At 41.6% G+C, this 23898-nt stretch overlaps 1 protein-coding gene across 1 annotated transcript in view; it reads left to right on the top strand.

Annotated features, from left to right (window-relative positions):
• Positions 1–13020, top strand: part of CHRNA1 (cholinergic receptor nicotinic alpha 1 subunit) — a 171789-nt gene extending 158769 nt beyond the window's left edge. Inside the window, exon 9 of the mRNA XM_086956170.1 lies at positions 11551–13020. Within this exon, the coding sequence (XP_086812296.1) occupies positions 11551–11682 (132 nt within the window). The 3' untranslated portion in view covers positions 11683–13020. The remainder of the gene's footprint in view (positions 1–11550) is intronic.
• The last annotated feature ends 10878 nt before the right edge of the window (positions 13021–23898 follow it).

The raw sequence follows: 23898 nt of genomic DNA, 5'->3' as shown, positions 1-23898 counted from the left end.
TGGTGGATGAAGGGTAGGGAGACAGTAAATGCAAATGTTTTATAACTGCATTTCGGTCGGAAAATATTCGTACATACCATTCCATTTCGGTATTTGAATAAGACCCCCTCAAGACGCCCAGTCCTAATACAGATTCGCAAAACCCAAATATCAATTCGGTACCAAGCTGCAATTTGGGCCTAGTACATCCTAAAAAGCATTTTTGAGGTTCACAAACAGGCCAATTTCTGTGAATCAGGCCTTTTGCGGCCCCAAACATGCTTTGTACATGTAGCCCTAAGTCTTTAAAAAAGAAAATGTATGCAACAGACTTTTTTAGAATGGTGGGGAAGAGAAAGGCCAGTCTGTTGAATCTATTGTATGTTAAGAAGAATGGGAAGAATTATCTGTCTCATATAAAACTGAACAGTTCTGATTTCCAAATCACTGAAAGTCTAAAATTATTGCACAGCTCTTCCTAAAAGTTAAAGGAAAGAGACTAGGTGGCATTCTGGTGGAGCTACAACCCATCCACAGGAAACCACTTTTCTATCGAAGAGTGTACTGATGTCTCAGAATAGTAGAATGTGCCATAGTCACATTCCACTTCCTATCAATATGGAATCAAGATACCACACAGCCCTCTCCAGAGATACTTACACAAAGAGAACTAAACATAACAAGATAAAGCTAACATTAAAACATTCCTCACAGAGACTAAAATAAACTAACAATATAATATCTAATAGAATACAAATGACATGTGATGCATCTCTCTCATAGTTCTCCCAAACATTAGGAGTCTTCACGTTTCTTGGACTTCTTTATACACCCACACTCACTTTCTTTCTATCATTGCTGCTACTCATTCCTTTAACTTGTTTCTCACCCAAATCCTCTTTCCTCTTCAACTCCTTTGTTCACACAATGCTTAGACTCTCCCACTATCACCTTCTCTCTTTTTTTTTTAAACATTTCACCACTACTACTCTGTTGAGATTCCACACTCTGGTATCTATGGTCTTTACAGGAGTCATGAAAGGTTTCACTACACGGATGGGATCAGAAAATGTGCAACTCCCACTGGCATTCTAATTGTTATCCGCTCCCCGCATTCTAATTCTTGAGTCACCTACATGCACTTTGGTGACCTCTACACGTGTCCTCCCATCAAACCATTTTTTCCTCTCTTCTATCCTCTTCTCTTCATGTTGATTTACCACCCTCTCACAGATCTTATCATTGCCTCTCATCATCACACAATAGGGTTTTTTTTTTAAACAGCTCAAATTGAGACTTCCCTGTGATGAAATGGGGGGTAGGACGATACACAACAACTTTTCTTTGCACTTCCCTCCACTCGACAGCATTATTCTTGGCCATCCTGATGGTCTCTTTCAACACCCAATTGAAGCGTTCTACTACACCATGAGTATCTGGGTGGTACAAAGCACATGTACTGTGAATAATCCCTCTCTCCGTGATAAATTCTTCCATTTCCCCTGAAACTAATTGGACCCCGTTATCTGTGAGCAACACACGTGGGATACCTTCCCTGCTTATAAGTTCTTTAAGAAACGCCACCACATGTCTGGTTTCCACCCCTTGTGTAAAGGTCACTTGTAAATGTAAATTGATACTTGTATAGCGCACTACTCACACGCAAGGGTCTCAAGGCACTTGTACGAATACCGCTGTGAAACCCATCCTGGCTTTCCCCTGTGAGGTGTCCACTCCTGGGCACCCCCAAGGTGGAGGCCAGGCATCCTTATCGTTGTGGGGGCCGTTGTGAAGATTAAGCAAGCTATTGCCCAGAGTTGCAGAGTGGGACTCCATGATTGGAATAGTCACCGTGGTGAGAATTATCAGGACCGTTGAATTTTTGAGCCTAAGACCCACCAAGGCGGGGAATTAAACCCTGGTCCCGGGCTAGATCTCTGCATCAGGGTCTGCCGCTCTAATCATTGAGCCACACTTCTCCACTTCCAGCCACCTTGAGCATAAGTCCATCAAAACAACCACATACGTGGTTCATGCCTGACTGAATAGGTTCAAGAATATGTAAGGCAACTTCCTCTCATGGACATCTGGCAACTTCCTCACCACCATAGGTTGTACCCTGGGTTTCAAACCTTTATTACTTTGTCATGCACTGTTCATACTCCCTATCTAACCTTTCTGTCTCCATGTCCCTGGCCACCAATAAGCTGTTCTTGATGACTCCTTCGTCTTTGAAATACTCTGCATTCTGTCCATCAATTGTTGTTTTTGCATTTGTCACCCGAGTGGGATGGGTATGCTCAGACGTGAGTCCCATGCTCTCCACACCACTGGAGTCAAGCTATCCTGGCTGAAGACGGCTGATAGCCAGAAACCGGTCCTTGGATGCTTGATTCCGGTCCAGGAAAGACATGGCTTGGCAGTTCGGGCTGGACTGTTCCCATGAGGCACAGGGTCAAGGCTGATTTGCATATGGCCATGTCTGACCTGGGGTGGTGTGGAGTGCAAAAAAACGATGGATTTAGGCCCAGATCTCTGTACTGGGGTGAATGTATGACATTGTTCTGCATTCTATCCATCAATTGTTGTTTTTGCCCTTCATGTACCAACTTCAACTAGGAATTTCTTAAAGACACTGGTGGAAACAACCTTGTTCCTCTGAATAAACGTCCCTGCTTCTCCAACAACTTCTCCCTTACATTTCAAAACTTTTGACAATCTTGACCCTTACATTCCTCTCTATGCCAATTTGTTTTCAACAACATAATAACTGCCTGCAACACTGTGTCACAGGTGACTTTCTTCCACTCTTCTTCAGCTAAGACACTACCCTCTATCACACACACAGCTTCTTTCTTGTTAAACTCATCATCTCCACACTCTGTCCCTTCTACGTTATCCACCAAACAAGATAAAGCATCTGCCACCACATTTAAGACCTCTGGTCTGTATTCCACCAAGAAATCATACTCTTGCAATGCTACTAGCCACTTGGTAATTCTTCCTGATACCGCATCAATACCTTTCCTGTGGAAAATGTCCTTTAAAGGCTTATGATACATTTTAACCTTGAACTCACAACCCCACAAAAAGCTTCGCATCTTTCTCACAGCCCAATAAATGGCCAGGGCTTCCCTCTCTATAATGGAGTAGCTCGTTTCTGGTCCCTTCAAACTCCATGAAGTAAACATGATGGTCCTGGTGCTGCTTCCTTCTCCTTGCAATAACACTACTCTTAACCCCTTGATACTCACGTTGGTAATCAAGGTGAATTTTTTCATTAGGATCAAAACTACACAAATCAGGAGCTGCAGCTAATTCTTGTTTTAATAACTTGAATTCCTCTTCACAATCACAGTCACAAACAAAGTCTGCACCCTTTTTTAACAAACCCCAACACCTTCCATGAGCCGGTAAAACAACAAAGCGACCAATACCATCTTTGATAACAATCTTAAGAGGTCACAAATACAAAAGTGTGGTTATAAGGAAAATATATATTACTTTAAAGACTATAAACGTGGTAAACCTACTTCCCACACCAATGCAACCCACCAACACACCACCAATAACAGGCAGGGCTGAGCATTTAAACCAGAGACAAATCTCCACTTATAACCATGAACCCTGGAACTCCTGGATAATGACTTGCAGAATAAACATTACCCAAAAGTGTCCACTATCCAAAAATCTCCCCCATTCATTAGAAACAAACTATTAGAAGCAAACTATCCTATCAAGCATCTAGTAACACTACCACCAATTAAACATTACCAACACAAGGGGAAATTCTCTTTCATCAAACACACAAAAGGTAATGGGAGGAATGCTTGTAATTTGTGTAACCACATGCATACGCTCGGGTAGCATTCCAATCCATCCTTCTTTCACCCACCATAACCCCTCAGATTCGACCAACCGTATGCAAGTCAGTCTTGTTCCCGCTCCAATATGAACAGTCCAGGCAGAATTTCGAAACCAGGTCTTCTCTGAATTGGAACTGAAGCAACCCAAGACTCTTTTGCCCTAGTTCGGTGCAGCTTGGTTCCAGGGCACAGGATCAAGGGAGTCATGCCTGGGCATACCCTTGTCCCCATAGGGTGGTACATTAAACATACAAATGGTGATGGGAGGAATGCTTGCAATTTGTCTAACCATTGGCAATCACTTTTGGTAGAATTCCAACCCATCGTTCTTTTACCCACAGTGCCATCACAGATTAGACCCAGCCATATGTAAATTATTCTTCGTCCTACCCCGATAGGAACAGTGCAGCCCGAAACTCTCCTACAGTCAAACCTTGCTTCCCACAGTCAGGGCAAAAATGCAGACCCCCAAATACTTTAGGAGGATAATGCGGGTAACATAGATTCAAACATAATTCTATCAAATATAAAATCTTGTCCATTGGTACCCCTTCCATGCAAGCCGTCCTAATAACAAATATTGATCACATGAACACGTTAGTCTTCTGAATACAACACTGACAATCTAAGCAACGAACATCACTGCTCATCTTGGTTTCATGAAATCATGGTTTGCAAACAATTTGCCAAATATTCTGGATGAGATTCTCCCACGCAGTCGCAAACTCATCCGTATGAACAGTGACGCTGGAAAGGACATTGGCATGCATGGAGATCTAAGATAAGGCATGCATCATTTGGGTGTATGGCTACTTGATGTAAAATTCATGCAACTAGCTCTTGCACTACAGCAATAATCTTCTGCATTCCAGTTTGGGTGCCTTCTTCTTGGGCAAACCGCTTGAATACCATAGCACCTAGAGGACAATGCCCAAGAAATTATACTAGAAACGAATAAGTGAGAGACTGTAAGCTATGAGTACAGGCGAGACTCAAAAAATAAGAGAGAACCTGGAAGCCCCCAATGTTATGAATGCAGTGAAATGTACTGCACAAACAGAAAACCACAAGCTGAACTTAGTGTTATCTCACAGACACTCAAACATTAGCAATCCTAGCAGTGCAACCTAATAGAGCTTGACTGACTACCCTCTGATCACACTTCCGTTTTCAAGGTGCATTACTAGCCACTATCCTGCAAAAGTACCAGCCTCACCCAAGCTCATTCGGACACATATAGTTAGCAAGAATGTATTCCTTAAACACATTCCATGTTATAACTATTCAGAGGAACAAAACCATAAGATGTGCCAAAAGGCTTTCATCTCACCATGACCAACATTCAGAGTACCATAACTAAACAATACATGAAATAAAAAATGTAAGTAGACAAACAACGTCTCCAAATGATGGCACCGATTAGTGGTTAACAACCTGAATTTGAAAGGCAGAAACCTGACACTTCACTGCATTCAGTGCATCGTGGCTGTAGACAAGACACCTTGAAAAATGTACACAATTGGAATTCACAAAATAATTTAAAGAGAAACGATCAAACTGTCAATCGCATCAACAAAGCAACTTATAAAATGCAAACGTTATTTTCTGAATTTGCAAAACTGAAGCAATAAACAGAGCCCTCGCGTAACTCAAAACAAATGTGAAGAACTATTGACATATTTAGTTTGATGGCAAAGCGTGTACATCTTATGTTGTTGCTATTATGTTCTAAGATGTGAATCTCCCCCTTTCTGGTAGTTATCCCCACATACTTTAGGCCATACTACGGATGATCCAATACACCATTGAAGGCCATGTTGTAGCTGGTCAGTTCTCTTTTCTCCTAAGGGTTGAGTGGTCCCAAACCAAGAGGTTTCAATGTTCTCTTATATTTACAGATACTAGAAGTACTTTAAGGGTAATGGCCTTGTGCTCTGGGTAAGTACAACTACGTAGGCCGGGAGGCGACAAATCCTGTATACACTGTTCCTGTGTGGATCAATTGATCACTCAAGTTACTACCACATGTGAAAGTATGTAACAGGTGAAGGGAAGGCAAGTTCCCATTCTAATAATACCCCAAAATTTACAGATGAATTCCTTAAGCAAGTTTATCTCTAATGAATATGTGTTTGCAAAGGTGATGTTATCATGACCCTCTTTTTTCGAACGTCTTCAGTAGAGTGTCTGTTATTAGAGCCGGTACAAAAGGGGGTGGTAAAGGATGCCACTGGATTCAAGCAAGCCGGGCTGAAGATGGCTGGAATGCCAGAAACCGGTCCTCGGAAGCTTGTTTCCGGTCCAGGGAAGACATGGCTTGGCAGTTCGGGCTGGACTGTTCCCATGAGGCACAGGGTCAGACTGATTTGCATATAGCCATGTCTGAACTGGGGTGGCAGAGTGGGCTAAAGAACGGTGATGGATTAAACCCAGATCTTTTGACTGGGTGTGAGTGTTTGATTGGTTCAGATGCTCCGACCATTACCACCCCATTTTGTACCTGTTATTAGAGCCAGCTCTTTCTATACCTTAACTACTGATCTTCTTTGGTAACCTCTTAATACTAACATGGTGGTCAGAAATGCCAATTCGTCGTCGAATGTGCAGAAGTGGGCACAACTGCATCTGCTCCAAAGAAACTGATCAAAGGATGGCAGTTCAGATCTAAGCAGTGTGCTTTTATCTGCAGTCTTGACATGGACTTTATAAGTCAGTAGAGCACATCAGTATATCACAAGGGATCATTTGAAAGTTGAAAAGAGAATGTTGGGATATTTTTATGGTTAGTTTAAGGGATTCTTTGGGATGAAGTGGCCCAGGTAATGTGTTGCTCTCCAACCATGTTATAAAGTTTGGAAAGAGTTATCTATCGAAGGTGGCTGGATTATGACAGGGAACAAGCTTGCGCCACACTCTGAGCTGAATAGTTGTCTATGGCAGAGAAAGGACATGTTTGGTTAACATGCAGTAAGGAATGGCCAAGAATGGGAAGTTGTTGTCTCAGCACAGGCCACAATGTGGACATTCATTGGCAAGCATGTGGCTGTGCTCTGTTACAGATGAAGTTCACTCTGATTTCCATTTAAGCGCTTCAAGCACTTCAAGCACTTCAAGTCTAACGTGTACCATCTGCAAGAGAATGGTCATGGTGAATGTGCTAAATTCATAGTAAATGATTCTATCCAAGGGACTGAGGTCAGGGATGCATCAGTGGACGAGGGTGCCTGAGGACAGTAAAAGACAAACCAGATTACACCAGAGGGTACTTCTGGCAGACGCCTTCTGAGTTATAAAGGAATCACAGAGCAACCCTTGTTTTGTTACCATGGTGTAAGGAAGTGACTGATTCACAGGGTAGCGTAGTGGAGCAAAGAAGTGGAGTATTGGCAATTATGAGCTACAAATAAATTGCAAAAAAAATGGAGGTTTCAGAGTTTGTAAAAATTGTCATCATTTCTGGGAATGCAGTCAAAGTAAGGGGCTGTATGTTGTGCAGCGTGGAATGTGTGCTAGATGTAAGAGGTTGGAAAGGTGGATTGTAAACTGGAACTGAGGTGTTTCCTTTTGGTTTGCCTCGATTTTGAGTATGTTGAACTTGTTGGTTGTACTAAATGTTCAGGTGTAGTTGCAGATACTGATCAATGAACAATTTTGTATTGTAGTTAGGGTCATGACAGTTTTTTGAGTACTAGTTATGCTGCTGATGATTTTGGGTAACTTTTTAGTAGAATGGTGGAGTTGAAGCAGGAAGAGGAACGCAGGGCAGAAGGATGATAGGAATGAATGTGTTCCTGTGAGATTAAAATGATTGGGCCTATTCGCAAAGGACGTAAAGTAGTATTCCCGTATTATTTATTTATATACTCTTACCCTCCTTTATGAATTACCCCCAAAACATATACAATGGGAATATTCAGGGGAAACTAATACACAAGTATTACAAATAGAAAGTATTGTGTCCTCTTTGCACTTTTATTAGAAGGGAGGCGGGTATTCCGAGGTAGCTTCACAAAGACACATAAGAGTACGGAAAAGAGCATTCCTTTATTACTTCTTGCAGTTACTAATAAATATTTTGTGACTTGACCCTGTTATTTCTTTGGAAGAAGATGTAGAGTCCTGATGATATTCCGTGAAAATGCTGAATTGTGAATGTTGTGCCATAGATAAGTAGTGATAGAACTGGAATGTGAATACTAAGAGTGTGTGTGAGACGGTTTGGATGAGAAACTTAATGTGAGTCTATGGAAGCTAGAAGCGTTTGCCTTATAAACTACGCTACAACAACATTCTGCGCTATGATTTTACAACTCTTTGGCGTTTTAGGTCGAAGCCTACCAGAGAGCACAGCTGACACTGGTTTGCTTAAGCTTTAGACATCTTGAGGGCATTTCTGAAAGCTTCCCTGGGAATGTATCCCGACTATTGCTTACCATTGGCTTTGTGGTTCATAACTCACATTTGCTTGCTTTCTATTTGCTGCCTTTATTTGTTTTAGGCTGTCCCGTTTGAGTTTGTCCCTTCGGTGGAGCATATCCTGTTTACAAGGGCCCCTATATTCTTCCTCCATTGCTCCTTTCTGTAAACAGGCATTTAAATCTTGTTCTTATCTTGTCACATTTGCTTTGCATTCAGAGGCCAAATGTCTGTCTCTGAGGGAACTTGGTATTTATTTTTCTTTCTCTGACTTCAAAGTGAGAGGATTTACTTGACAATCATGCTGCGGCAATGGGGGTGTGCTGGAGGAAGGCTGTACAATGTTATTTGTATGTATAGCAGATATTTTACAACATATCCAAAATAGGTAAGCAGAAATGAAGCACATTTTTGGGCTATTCTGAAGTGCGGTGGAAACAAATATTTTAATGCGATCAAAGTAAATCAATACACTGGGTAATGGCATTTCCACATATTATCGTTTGCGCTGTATAGTTTTATCAATCAATCAATCATAACATTTGTATAGCGCACTACTCACCCGGCAGGGTCTCAAGGCGCTTGGGGGAAGGGGTCCGCTATTGCTCGAACAGCCAGGTCTTGAGTTGTCTCCTGAAGGCGAGATGGTCCGTGGTCAGCCTAGGATGGATGGGGAGGGAGTTCCATGTCTTGGCCGCCAGGTAGGAGAAGGATCTACCTCTTTATAAGTAAAGCTGTGTGTCTGAGCAAATGTAATGGTAATTTCAATACAAAAAGTGTTGTCTGTAATGACAGTGCGTTACCACACCATTCATACTCCACTTTATGCCACTCTACTCTGCACCACTCCACCCCACTGCACTTTACTCTTCACCACTTCACACTATGACACTCGCTCTGCATCACTGCAATCTACTCAGCAACACCATGCTGTACACCACTGCACTTTACACCTCTCTACTCTACACCACGTTACTCTAGACCAATGCAGTCTATGCTACTCTACACCACTGGAACCTTCACCAATGCACTCTACTCTTCAACACTTCGCTCTATGTCACTGCATTCAATGCCAGTGCACTCAAATCTGTACCACTCCACATCAATGTACTCTATGCCACTCTGATCTACTCTGCACCACTCTACACCACTCTGTGCCACTCCACACTATGCCATTCTACTCTACGCCACTCTATCCAACGCCACTGCTCTCTACGCCACTGCACTCTGTGGTGCACCACTCCACTCTATGCCACAGCACTCGTCACCACTTTACTCAAAATCAGTGCACTCTACGCTACTGCACACTACGCCAATCTCCTCTGCATCACTGCACTCAATACCACTCTATTTTACTCTGCACCGCTGTGCTCTGTGCCACTGCACTCTACGCCAATTCACTTTATGCTATTCTACTCTTCACCACTCCACACTACAACACTTCACTTAGCAATACTGCCCTCTTCACCACTGAACTCTATGACACTCTGCTCAACACTATTGAACTCAATGTCACTGCACTCTATGCCACTCTATTCTACTCTGCACCAATGTACTATACACTGCTTCTCTCTACACCACTCTGTGTCACTCTACTCTATGTCACTACACTCTATGCAACTCTACACCACTTCACTCTACATCACTTTACACTGCAACACTGTACTCTCTGAACTCTACGCCACTCTACTCTGCACCACTCTACTATATGCCACTCTACTGTACTCTACACCAATTCACTCTTCATCACTCCACTGCACACCACTACACTATACGCCACTCTAATCTACTCTCCACCACTGGACTCTATGCCACTGCGCTCTTCGCTACTCTACTCTACACACTCAACTCTACCCTGCACCACTCCACTCTACACCACTTCACTCTACTCTGAAACAATCTACTCTACGCCACTGCACTTCACACCACGCTAGTCCACTCAGCACCACTTCACTCTACACCACTCCACACCACAGCACACCACTGCAACTCTAAACTGTGCCACTCCATTCCCCTCCACTCTATAACACTTTACACTAGACCACTCCATTCCATGCCACTCCACTCTTACACTTTACTGCACTCTATGCCACTCCTCCACACTAATACCACTCTACGCGCCTCCACAACATTCTACTCCCCTATATACCACTCTATGACATTCTTCCACACTCTATTCCACTCTACGATACTCTACGCACCTCCCTCTATGACACCACATGCCACTCTACTCAACTCTACTACTCCACTCTATGCCACTCCACTCCATGCTACTCCCATTCTACAACACTCTATGCCACTCCAACTTATATCATCTACTCCACTCTACATTACTCTACAGCACTATGCTATTCCACTCTGCTACACTACACCACTCTATGCCACTCCACTCTAAGAGAATCTACTCTGTGGAACTCTACTCTACGACACTCTACTCCACTCTACTCCACTCTACACAACTCCTTCTATGCCACTCCACATTACTTTACTCCACTCTGCTCTACACCACTCCACTCTACGACACTCTATGCCACTGTACTCTACACCACTCTATGACACTCTATATCCTTCCACTATACAATACTCCACAACACTCTACACCCTCCACTCTATGCCACACTACTCCATCTCAATCCACTCTACTCTAGGCCACTCCACAATATTCTACCGCACTCCACTCTGCTCCATGCCACTCTACCTAATGCCACTAACTTTTGTCCATGTTGAACAGTATCCAAGCTGATGTATAACCTAGCTAAAGCACATTGGCAAAACCAATGGATCTTGCAAGGGCGATACCTATTAGCTGTTTTTTCAGAGATTTTTATTTAGCACAAACTTGACCCGGTTTCAGGTATCAGGGCTCTTTACATAACACTAGTTGCATTACATGAGGACACATTAATTTTTGTTAAGCACGGGGAGATAAAGTGATATGCCCAGAATCACAGGATGTTCAGCGTCATTGCCGAGACTCGAACCCGGTCCCCTGAGTCGAGGTCAACCGCCCTAACCCTTAGGCCACCTCCTCTCCCCAGCTTTGCCGATGCTTGTTATAAAAGGCTCTGGGTTTTGACACTGGAAGACAATAAGCTGGACCATAAATACTCCCGCCTCCTCAAGCGCCTTGAGACCCTCTGGGTGAGTAGTACGCTATATAAATTTTCGAACTTGAACTTGAACTTGACCAGTGTTGCTTCAGGGAGGGAACACCTCATTGAGTAAATTGTGTCCTTCCTAATTTTGCACGTTTAGCACTTAACTCTCTCTCTCTCTCTCTGTTTTATAGGCTGCCGAAGAATGGAAATTCGTGGCCATGGTGATTGATCATATTCTGCTTGGGATCTTCATGTTAGTTTGTATTATTGGCACGCTCGCTGTGTTTGCTGGTCGGCTCATCGAGCTCAATCAACAAGGATGAAACACACCACACCTGTGCGGCGATCCGCAGTAGGGAAATCTGCCTCTTGCTTCCAGAGGGGTATCACCGGTGTCCAGCTAGTGCATACGTGCATTTGGAGGCTGTTCGCCACCATCACACCATGGTCAGATGATTTTTAGATTGTGTCTCTAGGATTGCCCTGACACATTTGCAGGCACGGGTTTGGCACGCAGTGAAATGTTCTGTTACTGCACAGCACAGAATTGTATGTATCAAGTGTTTTAAGAAATGAGGAAGGTTAGAGGGCAGTCCCACATTTTCTACCCATAATTAGTTTGTGTAAACCAGATTTATCAAGTGCTACGTGTGGACGATATGCTGTTTCGGCGCTTTTTGGGAACTGTAAATACATCCCAAATGACACATATCAACGCAAATAACTAATTTGCCTGTGGAAATTCTGTGCACTATTTAACTGAGATAAATTGCCATCTCTGAAAAAACCTAGTGTATCTGTGTGAGACATGTATCTCATGGTCACCAATTCAATTCGTAGTTATATGCAAATTCCCCCTTTCCATATCTGAATTTTAGAAATACAGTAAATGTATTTGGCACATCAGATTTAGCATGTAAGCTATGTGCAGGTTTTCGATTTTTAAAAGAAAACTGTTCTTACCACAAATTCAGAATTTAGGTCACGTGAGTGTTAAAACACTTCGCTATCATTTCTAAAGTTATTGTTTCACGTACTTGTTTAACTAATTTCAAATCTCTTAACGAGGAGCATCAGAAAATATTGTTATGTATTTCTGTGTAAAATAAAGAATTCTAACAAACTTCTGAAACGTTTTATTACAAAAACGTATTGGCTACAGAATTTACTAAAGGTGAAATAGGAAATCCTTCCTCGTTGTGGTGGACAGCAGCACCGCCATGTGGAAAAACATGAGTACTGCAGAAAGGGGGATACAAAATGTGAGCATCCTGAATGAGGATGTTACATATAACTAGTTTTAACTTTTGACTTCTGTTTGGTACATGACATACTAGCCTCGCTGAATGCATGGACTTTTTATCCAAAATTGAGAAACAACCAATGGAACATTTTCCACGTTTATTGTGACATCTTAGCTATGCAGCGTGGCTAATCAGTAATCATGCAAGACGCTTTGATGTGGATTGCGGAATCGCTCCATTCCTTACATGGTCGGGTGATGCAATCAATGCACATGTAGTTATTGTTGTAATAAACAATATAGCTTTTGTAGCAAATTAATGTTTAGAATCTGCGCATGTTTGTAGTTCGGGCACAAAGCTGGCTTCTAGGAAAACGAGCATATTTTTCCCAGTTCGCAAACATGATTTATAACCATCAAATAGGAAGAAAACTCCTGGAATAATTTTCATATTTCTTAAAAAAAAATAGCATCTTTTTATTTGCTTTCTCTGGTGCTTTTGTAGTGTACTTTAACAGTCAAATATCGAAAACTTCATAATTAGAAAGTGACATACCGCTGATTTCCATTGTACTCACTGTTATTACAAATAATATAAAAAGAAAATACAGACGCTGAACAATCCCTATCTAACAACCACACCACACCTCACCCTGAGCAAGTGCATCCCTGTTGTGAAATGTAATAAATGATGTCTTATCGTAACCCATCAGAAAGTAGGAAGCTTTTTATACATCTTGTCAATCTAATACTCACAAGGTCTTCAATCTAGAAGGAGGATTTTAGTAGGGAATATCGAATAATCCCAAATATCGCCAGGACAGAGTATCGTCACCAGAATATCGATGACAAACATATCGAAGGGTAAGTGGACAGAGCGAGGCAGGGATTTACTATTCTTAACTCTACCCCTGCGTAACTTACAGATATGCATCAGAAAGGTTTGTGGAGCTAGGTATAAAAAAGGTATGAAAACTTACCTTTCAATTAACTGTCCCTCCATATTGTAGTGAATATATTCTGTCAGGGCGATATTTTGGATATAATATTGCCACTACACCTAGGAGGATGTGTCACTTCCTCTGATTCCCTTCCAAGTGCATTATAACAGGCCACCAATTGCATATTAAAGTGTACCTATATTTAGTGGTTTGCTAAAAGGCCTTTAACCTCCATTGTCTCCAATAGACAGTGGAGTCAATGGACTACTGTCTACACCATTCCATATTTAATGCGGACACCGAAAAGGATACCCCTCTTCCCTCTTTTGTTTGCCTTATGCATGGAACCCCTAGCACACAGAATTCAGGCCCATACATTAATACAAGGTATCTCTTTTTTTTTTTTTTACTTTATTTTTTTTTAGGTAAAAATTTTCTTTTATTCCTCATTAGCCTTTTCGCCACCCATATTCAGTAGTCTCCGCCCTGGGCTTTTATCTCAATATGCTGGCTGTGGACTCGAGTATATGCAGCTCTCCAGCCCGGACCGGGCCACAATCTCCTATACCACCCTGTGTGTATTATGACCCAGCCACGCTGGAGGCCGCAACCCGATTCTTCCACTCCGCCTTCATGAAGGACGGACCTACTCCACTGGCCTGCGAGATAGGCTAAGGCCTTAATCATAGGAATTTTCCATTATATACTGATCTCTTGTCTTGTACCCAGACCAAGGTCTGCCTATTATCCAAAGTGTTCCAAAAAGAGTAACCAAAATCTGTGTCTCTTACTTATCTGACCTTAAGAATCTAATGTCGCAAAATATCTCATGCTTTTTAACCAATCCATGAGTGTCGGTGTCTTAGCTTCTACCCAAACTTTACAAATTTCCCTGCGGGCTAGCAGCACCCCATAAAAAACTATCTTTACTTTATCGTTTATTCTGTTATCATGTGGGTCAAGTCTCCCGGTAATAATTAGTTCATGGCTTACCTCTATCGTGTGGCAGATTGATTGTGATAGACAGTTGCTTACCATCTCCCAAAATTCCCTGATGTTTAAACACTCCACAAACATGTGCAAGTCATCCACGTTTATATTTCCACATTTTGGGCATTGAACCCGTCCTCCGGCTTTAAACTTCGATAGTCTGCGGGGGGTCCAATAGGCTCTATGGATAGTAAAGAGAACATTTCTCCTTAAATTTTCAGATTTAACTGTTTTATATAGTATAGTCATCATTACTTGCCATTGATTTTCTGTGGCGATGTCCGGCAAGCAATCCCTCCATAACTGTTCCGGCAATGTAAACGGGCCATCCTCCATTTCCACCATTGCCCAGTACCACATCGCAACTTCTTTCTTGAATGTTTGTGAGGAAAATGTCTTGTCTTCAAAGTCATTTTGAAGCCCTACAACAGTATCCGTCTTGTTTGCCCAGCTTTGTATCTGCATGTATTTGAACTTAGATAACCCTTGCCCCCACACATGTGCCGCTTGTGTCCAACCAATCAATACTCCCTCTGGAAATAGGTCTCCCCAAGTTTTTAATCCTGCTGTTTTTAACGGGACAGCCAATGCATCTTCTACCCATAACGGTGATCCTGGTGTGTCCCATATAGACGACCTATATCCAAAATAGCTCAACTTTGCTAGTTTCCTAATTTTATACCAGAGCTCTGCTGCCTCCCGTAGGGTTTTCAATTTCACCTTTTTGAAATATTTTGGATCTGAAAATTTATACATGAATCCATCTTCATCATGGTTACTCAAACTCAACATAGCCAGAAAAATACGCCCGATGGTTGTAGCCTTTGGTATTCCCATTAGTTCTCTCAGGTTCTTTAAACGAAAAGCCCAGTCATATAACAAAAAATCTGGGGCTGATAACCCACCCTTGTCCCATCTTCTTCTAATTTTTTTCCAGGATAAGCGAACTCCTTTAGTAGCCCATATAAAAGAACAAATCTCGCTTTGTAGTCTCTTAAGACCTTTCTTATCAAAGTCCCAGGGAATTGTTTCAAACAGAAATGTAAGCTTTGGTAAGATCACCATTTTAATCAAGTTGGTGCGACCAAACAGAGTGAGAGGTAGATGACTCCAACTTCGCAATGTCTCCCCATTTCTTTCTTCACCCTTGAAAGATTGATTTTTGTTAATTCTGCTATATTCTGTGTTATTCTCAGTCCTAGATATCTCATCTCCTTCTTGCATTTAAAGTCCTCAGTGTCCATATTCCATGCCATTAGTTCTGTTTTACTTTCATTAATTTCATATCCTGAAACTTTGCCAAATTCTTTAGAGAGCTTAAAAATATTTCCCATGGATTCTTTCAGGTTTGAAGTAAAAATAATAATGTCATCTGCATAAAGACCAATCTTCTTGTTCCACTCGCCTGCCCTAAAAGGAGCTATTGTATCCATAGCTCTAATCTTACTAGCAAGCGGCTCTATATATAAATTAAATAGTAAAGGGGAAATCGGACATCCCTGGCGGGTACCCCTCATTATTCCGAAAGAGGGTGTCAAAACGCCGTTTACCAGTACCTTAGAAGTGGGGGAGCTATACAATGATAGCAATGTATTAGTGTATCTTGGGCCTAATCCTAGATGCTGAATAAGCTTCTTTAGATATAGCCAATTTACGCGATCAAATGCCTTGGCGGCGTCCAGGGCAATAAGAGCAAGAGGGAGATTAAAAACTGTCGCCATATCTATTGCGCCAATCACTGAGAAGGTAAGTTCTTTTAAATATCTACCCTTCATAAAACCCTTTTGGTCATCATGCACTAAGAGTGGAATGACTAGACTTAATCTATCCGCCATGATTTTAGTAAACAGTTTATAGTCATTATTTAATAATGATATTGGCCTGTAGGCATCTAAGTATTTTGGTAATTTGCCGGGTTTGGGGACCAGTACTATTACTGCCTCATTCCAGGACTTCGGCATTGCTATGTCTCCTCTAAAGATGTCGTTGAAAACTCGCTGTAAAAAAGGAGCAATTAAACCAATCAGAGTTTTATAAACTTCTAGAGGAAGACCATCTGGCCCCGGAGCCTTACCCCTCTTACCCTTCTTAATAGCTTTTTCCACCTCTGCCAGTGAGATTTCTGAATTTAGAATCTGTTTATATTGGGTTGGGAGTGGACTTATTAACTGTACCCATTCTGTTATCTCTTGTGGATCTGGTACTAACTCCTCCTTATAGACTGTGGAGAAGTACTAATAAAAAGCTTCTGAAATCTCTCCACTATCTGTAATATCTGTATCTCCATCTGCTCCGTCTACTCTTATTTCCTTAATAAAGTTTCGAACCCGATCTTTCTTTGCTTTCCACGCCAAAAGTTTGCCACAGCCTTCTCCATAGCTAAAATGTGCCAAACTACTAGCGTCCCACTTCTCTTTATTTCTGGCTGCAAAAACTGTGGCTAATTCAACCCTCAATTTAGATATTTTTGAGATAGCCTGGTCTCTTAGCTGCTGCTCTACTTCTCCCACAATCCTAGCCTCGTTCTGTCTAATCTCTTCTTCCAGGTCCAAAATTCTACTGTAGTATATCCTTCTCTTCTTCGCGCCTAAGGCTCCCAGCCTCCCCCTCAAAAAAGCCTTGCATGTGTCCCATACCACATCTAGCTTAGCAGAGTCCATGTTTGCATTCAGGAAAGCATCCAGTTCACCTTCTACGTTTTCTATAGCTTCTTGGTCTAACAGAATTGTACGATCCAGTCTCCAAACAGGTTCACAAACTTTTTGGCCAAATGTCAAATGCAAGTGGATAGCTGAATGGTCTGATAAGTGTACCCCTACATGCATAATATTTGTAACATACTCCACCATCCTTAAGTCTAACAATACATAGTCTATCCTAGACCTATGTCTATACTTTTGGTTATAATATGTGTAGCCCACCTTCTGGCCTGATTTAATACGCCATATATCGCACATTCCATACTGTATTAATAGCTCGTTTACTCTGTTAGACATCTTAACATTTCTCTGTGCTCTCTTTCCTGAACGATCTAGATTTTTATCCATTACCGTGTTGAAATCTCCTGCCATAACTATGTCTCCAGAAAAGCTCAATAATTCTGATGCTAACTTGTCCAAAGGGGCTAAATCATCAATATTTGGCCCATAATATCCAACCAATACAAGGTTTTTCCCAGCCACCATGGCCTGTACTATGAGCCACCTCCCTCCTGGATCTCCCGCCATAGCGCCAAAAGAAAACTGAACTCCTACCCTAACTAAAATTGCAACCCCTTTAGTCACCATAGTCTGAGGTGTATAATACTTATATGCTATCCATTTTTGTGTACCAAACATAAACTTACTTTCCTCTTCATTTAAATGGGTCTCTTGCAAAATAATTATATGAGCCAATGAATCTTCTAAGTATTTAAAAATAATCCTTCTCCTGGATTTCACCCTTAGCCCATTAACATTCCAGGACAAAATTTTCAATTCTTTCTTATCAGCCCCCGTCATTCTCCTTACAAAACCAGCTGAATTCTACATCACTGGTGGTCCCTTGGCCACTGAGGATTATTTTTTTGATTTTTTCCCTTCTCATTTCCCACCCCCTTTCTCCCCCCCCCCCTTCCCCCATCCCCCCTCCCTCAGGAAAACCCATCCTGTCTATCCATGACCATAGGCCTTGTGAGTGCAAAGGTGGTGGTGCTTCTCTAGAACCAAAATATCTCATATGTTTGCTGTCTCTTGGCTATTACTATGAGGAAGTCATTACAGTCCCTGATTTATAGTAGATGCTTCTCGTGCCAACTCTGTACATCTTTCAATAAAGTCATCAACATCCTCAACAAACCGAAAAGAGTGCATCTTGTTCCGCCACACAACTTTAAGAAATGCCGGAAATTTAAGCTGAACTGTGGCGCCCAAACTCCTTAGAGGCTCCATTCTCTTTCCCATCTCCCACTGCCTGTTTGCCGTTACGGGAGACAGATCTAATCTAATCTCTACTTTTGTTCCATTAATTGTTAGAGATTTCTTTTTCAGGGCTGCAGACATGATACTCTCTTTTAAATTATATGTCAAGAAATTAATTAAGATTTTTCTTGGTTTAGTCCTGTTTGAATTTAACCTAAAAGGATCTCGATGTACCCTCTGTATATCAGCAAAAATAGTTTCTTCGTCTACCTCTAAGTCTAGCTCTGTACTTAAAATATGTGCCACATATCTTTTTATATCTGCCCCTTCACTTTTTTCGGGTAGCTTCAAAATTTTTAAATTATTGCGTCTCTGCATATTTTCTAGGCGCTCCATCCTTTCATCCTGTGCTCTACCTAGAAATTTAATGTCCTCAATTTCCTTTTGATTTACGACAACCTCTTCACGGAGTTTCTTTGCTTCCAACTCCAGAGCCTCTGTGCGCTGATTTAACTCGCTAAATTTGGCCTCCAAACTATTACATGAAGCCTGGATATTTGCCTGATTAGCTCTGACAACATGGAAACCCTCCTTCATGTCCCTATCTAGTTTCCTCAAAAGGGTGACTATATATGTGTCTGGGTTATCTATGTTGTCTGGATTAACCTCTTCTTGTTCAAGCAGCCCTATGTTTTCCCCAGAGTGCTTATTGTTCTCTTGTGATGAGGACTCTGGTCCCCCTTCCATGGCCTCTACGCTGCTTACTACCACTCCAGAAGACTCCGTATTTTCGCTGCCAGATATACTTTTTACAGTTTTATCTACCTCACCTCCGTCGGCCATATTCTCCTCACCCTCTCCCTCTTCTTGACTGAGGCCTCCCAAACCTTCCCCTAACACTTGATATCTGTTGGGACTCAATGGAATGATCTGGCCCTGCTCAAGAACCTCCTTATCGGTATTTGGTCGCAAGATTAGCGTTTTTGGAACGGTTTTAAAGTACGCGTTAAGAGAAGGAGAAGGGACTGCTTTAGGCTTTCCTTTTTTATTTAAAGTTACGTTGTGTCGTTTTAATGACCTGCCTCGAGTCTGCCCTTTCTTCTCTTTAAGCTTCTCTAGCTGTTTTTGTATATCTCCCAGCTCTGCTTTGCTTGTAATGACCGAGCCTGCACTTCTTAGAGCGTATGCCACTTTTCCTGAGTCCACCCTCGTCCTCGTCTTTGTGCTGGTATTTTCACACGGAGAAATCTGCTTGTTATTCCCTGCTTTGGCACCCAATTCATGTGTATATTCGATCCCTTTACCACGTCCGCCCCCGGCTCTAAGTGTAATCTTTGCAGCTGCCCTTCTCCCCCTTCCTACCTCCTGGGCAGCCCTTGTCCAGCCGACAGCGGCTTCTGCTACGGAGCTCACCTCCGAGCTCGTCTCCTCCGCGGCGCTCCTGCTACCCTCTAACCCCGCCTCCAGAGGTTCGCCGTCCTCACCTGCAGGCACCGCGGTGCTCGTCTCCATGCGTTTACTGCTACACAGGGAGACGCAGGAAAGAAAAGAAATGTCTGGAAACTTTTTCGTGACCGTCCTATTCAGCCTGATTCCACAATCTTTTTCGGCCGTTCTCTGTGATTCTCCTAGCCAAGAAGCAGCTCTCACTCACAACTCTGACGCACCACCACCGCCGAGCAAGATCCGTGGTTGTGATCCAGATACACATTTAATTAACATATATGAAGACAGTGTGATACTCTAATTGGCATACCCCATTCAATAACTTAATGCCTCAGTGGAAAAAGTGCATAAATTCAGAAAGATGTCAGGGGTTAAATTGAACCTACAAAATTCCCAGATAGTCTAGCACACTGCCCATCGGGCAACACATTTTTGTGCTTGCTTCATGATTCTGTGGGCCCCCAACGGTATCGTATATCCAAGGGTTCAGTTAGCTACTACCCCAGAGGACAAATCAAAAATAAATGACCAGACCTTAACACAGAAGATCCATAAAGATCTATGTATAGATTTTAAACATGGCTTTTCTTGGCTAGGCAGAGTGTCAGCCATCAAAATGACAATTCTACCCCAGCTTCTATTTATATTCCAAACTCTCCCCCCACAACCCCCGTCGGACACATTGCCAGAAAGTGAAAGAATGCTTTAAATTTAGAAATTCAATAATAAAAATGCCATGGCCTTTATTTCAAATCATTGTTTTTCAGAGTAACTATTGTTCCTGTTTGGTCTTAATAGTGAATCATGATATGTGGCTGTTTCATTACTGTGATGACCTTGTGACAAAGCTAATAGGCATGACATATATGTTGATGAGATGACCCCTTGACAAAGTCTATAGGCCTGCCTTATGTCTAAAGGTGCCCCCTTATATTGTGATGTTGCAACTGGCACAGGGTGGGGGGGCATTGTGATTATGGGATTTAGGACTGCCTTTGGGAGAAATGTGATATAAGGTGTATCACTAAGGTACCTAATGTATATATTTATATTTTAATGCATAGTATTTAGTAGTGTGTGTAATAAATGTACTTTTACTATTCAAAAGAAAAATCACTGACTGGACAATAATTTATTGAGTGTTGTTATTGCATGCCAGCTAATTGGGATTGCTAGCCATACCACATGCCTCGAGTTCACCTTGGACTGCTCTGCTTTGCTACTCTGAGAAAGTCAAGTGCTACATCAAAGTAGTTGGTTCCCAGTAAGAAGACAGTTGTAGAACTATTAATTTTGAAGGACTGACATCCTTGATAACTAATAACCCAATTTTTTACACACGTGATCTCAAACTATACAGCTTATCCGAGCTGTCGAATGAGATTTTTGTTCCTAAACTTTACCACTGTGACCTCTCGTCTGTACGTCCAATTCCCCTTAACTTTCCACTTGATGGAGTAACTGTAGAATTGTGAAATATAATTCCTAGTAAAACACTCTCTACTAGCATTACCGCAAAAGCATGTTTGTCGTATTTACATCCTAAATGTATTTAGTAAACAAATATTCTTAGTTGCATACACTGGAGTGTGGTAATTTCCTACTTTACAGCATGTTCAAAATGTTACATACCCACACAAATCTCATTCCATAAAGACCACGGGCCAGATTTTCAAGCCTGGGCGATAAAATTATTGCTGCTTTATCGGCAGGAAATTGCCGCTAAAGTGGCGATAATGGGCTTGATAATAGGCTCTATGGAATTCCAATCGAAGCCCATTTTAGATGTGAAGGACATCTAACATGAGCTGCGATTGGAATTCCACAGAGCCTATTCTCAAGCCCATTATCGCCACTTTAGCAGCAGTTTGCTGCCGATAAAGCAGCGATAATTTTATCGCCCAGGCTTGATAATATGGCCCCACATGTTTTACTTTAGTAAAACGTGTTTGCTAAGCAATTTGCTAGGCTCAATTATTCCTGATGGGAGCATATTTGGGCTAACCGTCTTACTAACTATCCATTCCACCATTCTCAACACTGGAGGTCTTTTGCTTTATGTGTTTCAGGAGAAGGAGTGGGTCACTATAAAAATACCTCTGGATTGTGCCCTTAGTCAGTAAGTTCAAAGGCTTACTTCTGTGCCATTAATAAAGAAAAGTCACAGCGTTTGATTACATACTTAAAAATATTTCCCCGAAGCTGAAAGTTTCCACCTTCTTCCCTATCCTCCTTTCGGTCCTTGACGGTTTCCTACATGCCCATCGGGGTTTCTTTGATTCCTACATACATTTTGAAAACTCAGCATGAACTTTGCTAAAAAGTGATTTTATAGTGATTGCACCAAGACCAACAGATGGGCAGCAATGTATTTTTGGGAGTTTTTAATAGCAGATTCTGTTTATTATCTACTTTAAGATCTAAAATGTCTTATCTGCCCAGATCAGCGGTATAACTGTTAGAAAGAAAGCCCCCCCTAAGATACTTTTAGGTCCAAGAGGAGGGGGGAAACCCCTTAACAACGAGTATAATACCTCTATTCCGACCTATTTTCTTTTAGATTGACCAGAACAGGTTCTAACAAGCCAGTACCCCACACTTGATTACAAAAAACTATTTTTATTTCTTTCTTTACTTTATTTATTGCAAGTTTTCTTCAAGCATTAAACACTTTTTTTATCTTGTTATTATTTTCATATCTTTTTTCAATACATGTCAATAAAACTTTATATAAACATTCAAATAATAATACACTGATCAAAACAAGACCAACACTATGCTTGAGGAGTGGCCCTAGAGAGTTAATTCTATCTGTTTCTCTTGGAAATCATTTACACTGCTCTCTGAAATAGAACTTGGGCCCCCTCAAAAGATTGAATCTCTTGTTTTGATCAGTGTAATATTGTGTAAATGAGGAGTGAATTAGTGAGAATGTTCTGGATTGGATAAGTAGGTATAGGATGTTGTGGGGTGATTGCATTTTTGCATGTATATCAATGATTTGTGGATAATTTTGATATTGATGCAGCGCTACTCCGGAAATGTTTTCTAAAACCATATCACCTTTCCCTGAAGTACCAAATCATACATTACTCATCAGTGGGGCCCATAACACTGGGAGTTACTCACAAACACTTTTCATCCTACTTCATGGATCAGTGTGATTCAAAGGAGAGCTGCCGGATCATAGCGGAGGTCCTAAATCAAAACTAAATATTTATACTATATACACCTGCAGTTTAAAGGAATTTTACCATGGTTTTATTAATGAGACATGCTATTCAGACACACCACCATTATGATCAATGGATCTGCTAGTAAAAAATGGGGCTAAGGAAAATACAAGACCAGCTTAATTCTCCATTTATCTAATTTGTATTTAAAGCAAAATTTAGCATGTCTAACAGTTAATTCACTTTATTTATTTCTTTATTGAAAATAACCTTAAAAGAGTAAAAGTTTTATCTCAAACCTTTATATTAATTTATTTCAAACAAATTCAGAAATAGACATTATTTATTTATTTTTTATATTTCTTTTTATTGAAAACAAAGCAAGGCATGTACAAAACATAGGAATGCAATGACTCTACGAGGGCCGAGCATCATATCATCAAACGTTACAATAAACAATATATTGACGGGGGAAAGGGGGAGGAGAAGAGAACACAGAAATCCTACGAAAATTATCAATAACAATAAGGGGTCAGGGGGAAAGCGGGACATCAAGGACCGCAGCCACCGGTGGTACACATATGTCCCCTCTATATCTGTTCCAAGGGCCCCAGATCTTGTGCCATTTCCGGGGGTGACCCCGAGCCAAGTACACCGTTTTCTCCCGGAACATGCACCAATCCATGTTTTCTACCCTCACATCAAGAGTAGGAGGATTCTGGGACCCCCATAACTGTGCGATGTTCCGTTTGGCAATCATGGCCCCTAGAGTCACCCATTGGGTTTGTGCCACATTATGATCAGTGGGCTCCCAGATATTCAACAAGCAGCGTCTGGCCTCCGGTAA

The sequence above is a fragment of the Lissotriton vulgaris genome, chromosome 2_1, assembly GCF_964263255.1.
Source record: "Lissotriton vulgaris chromosome 2_1, aLisVul1.2, whole genome shotgun sequence".
In the NCBI taxonomy this organism is placed as follows: Eukaryota; Metazoa; Chordata; class Amphibia; order Caudata; family Salamandridae; genus Lissotriton; species Lissotriton vulgaris.
This window is presented reverse-complemented; position numbering and strand designations above follow the sequence as displayed.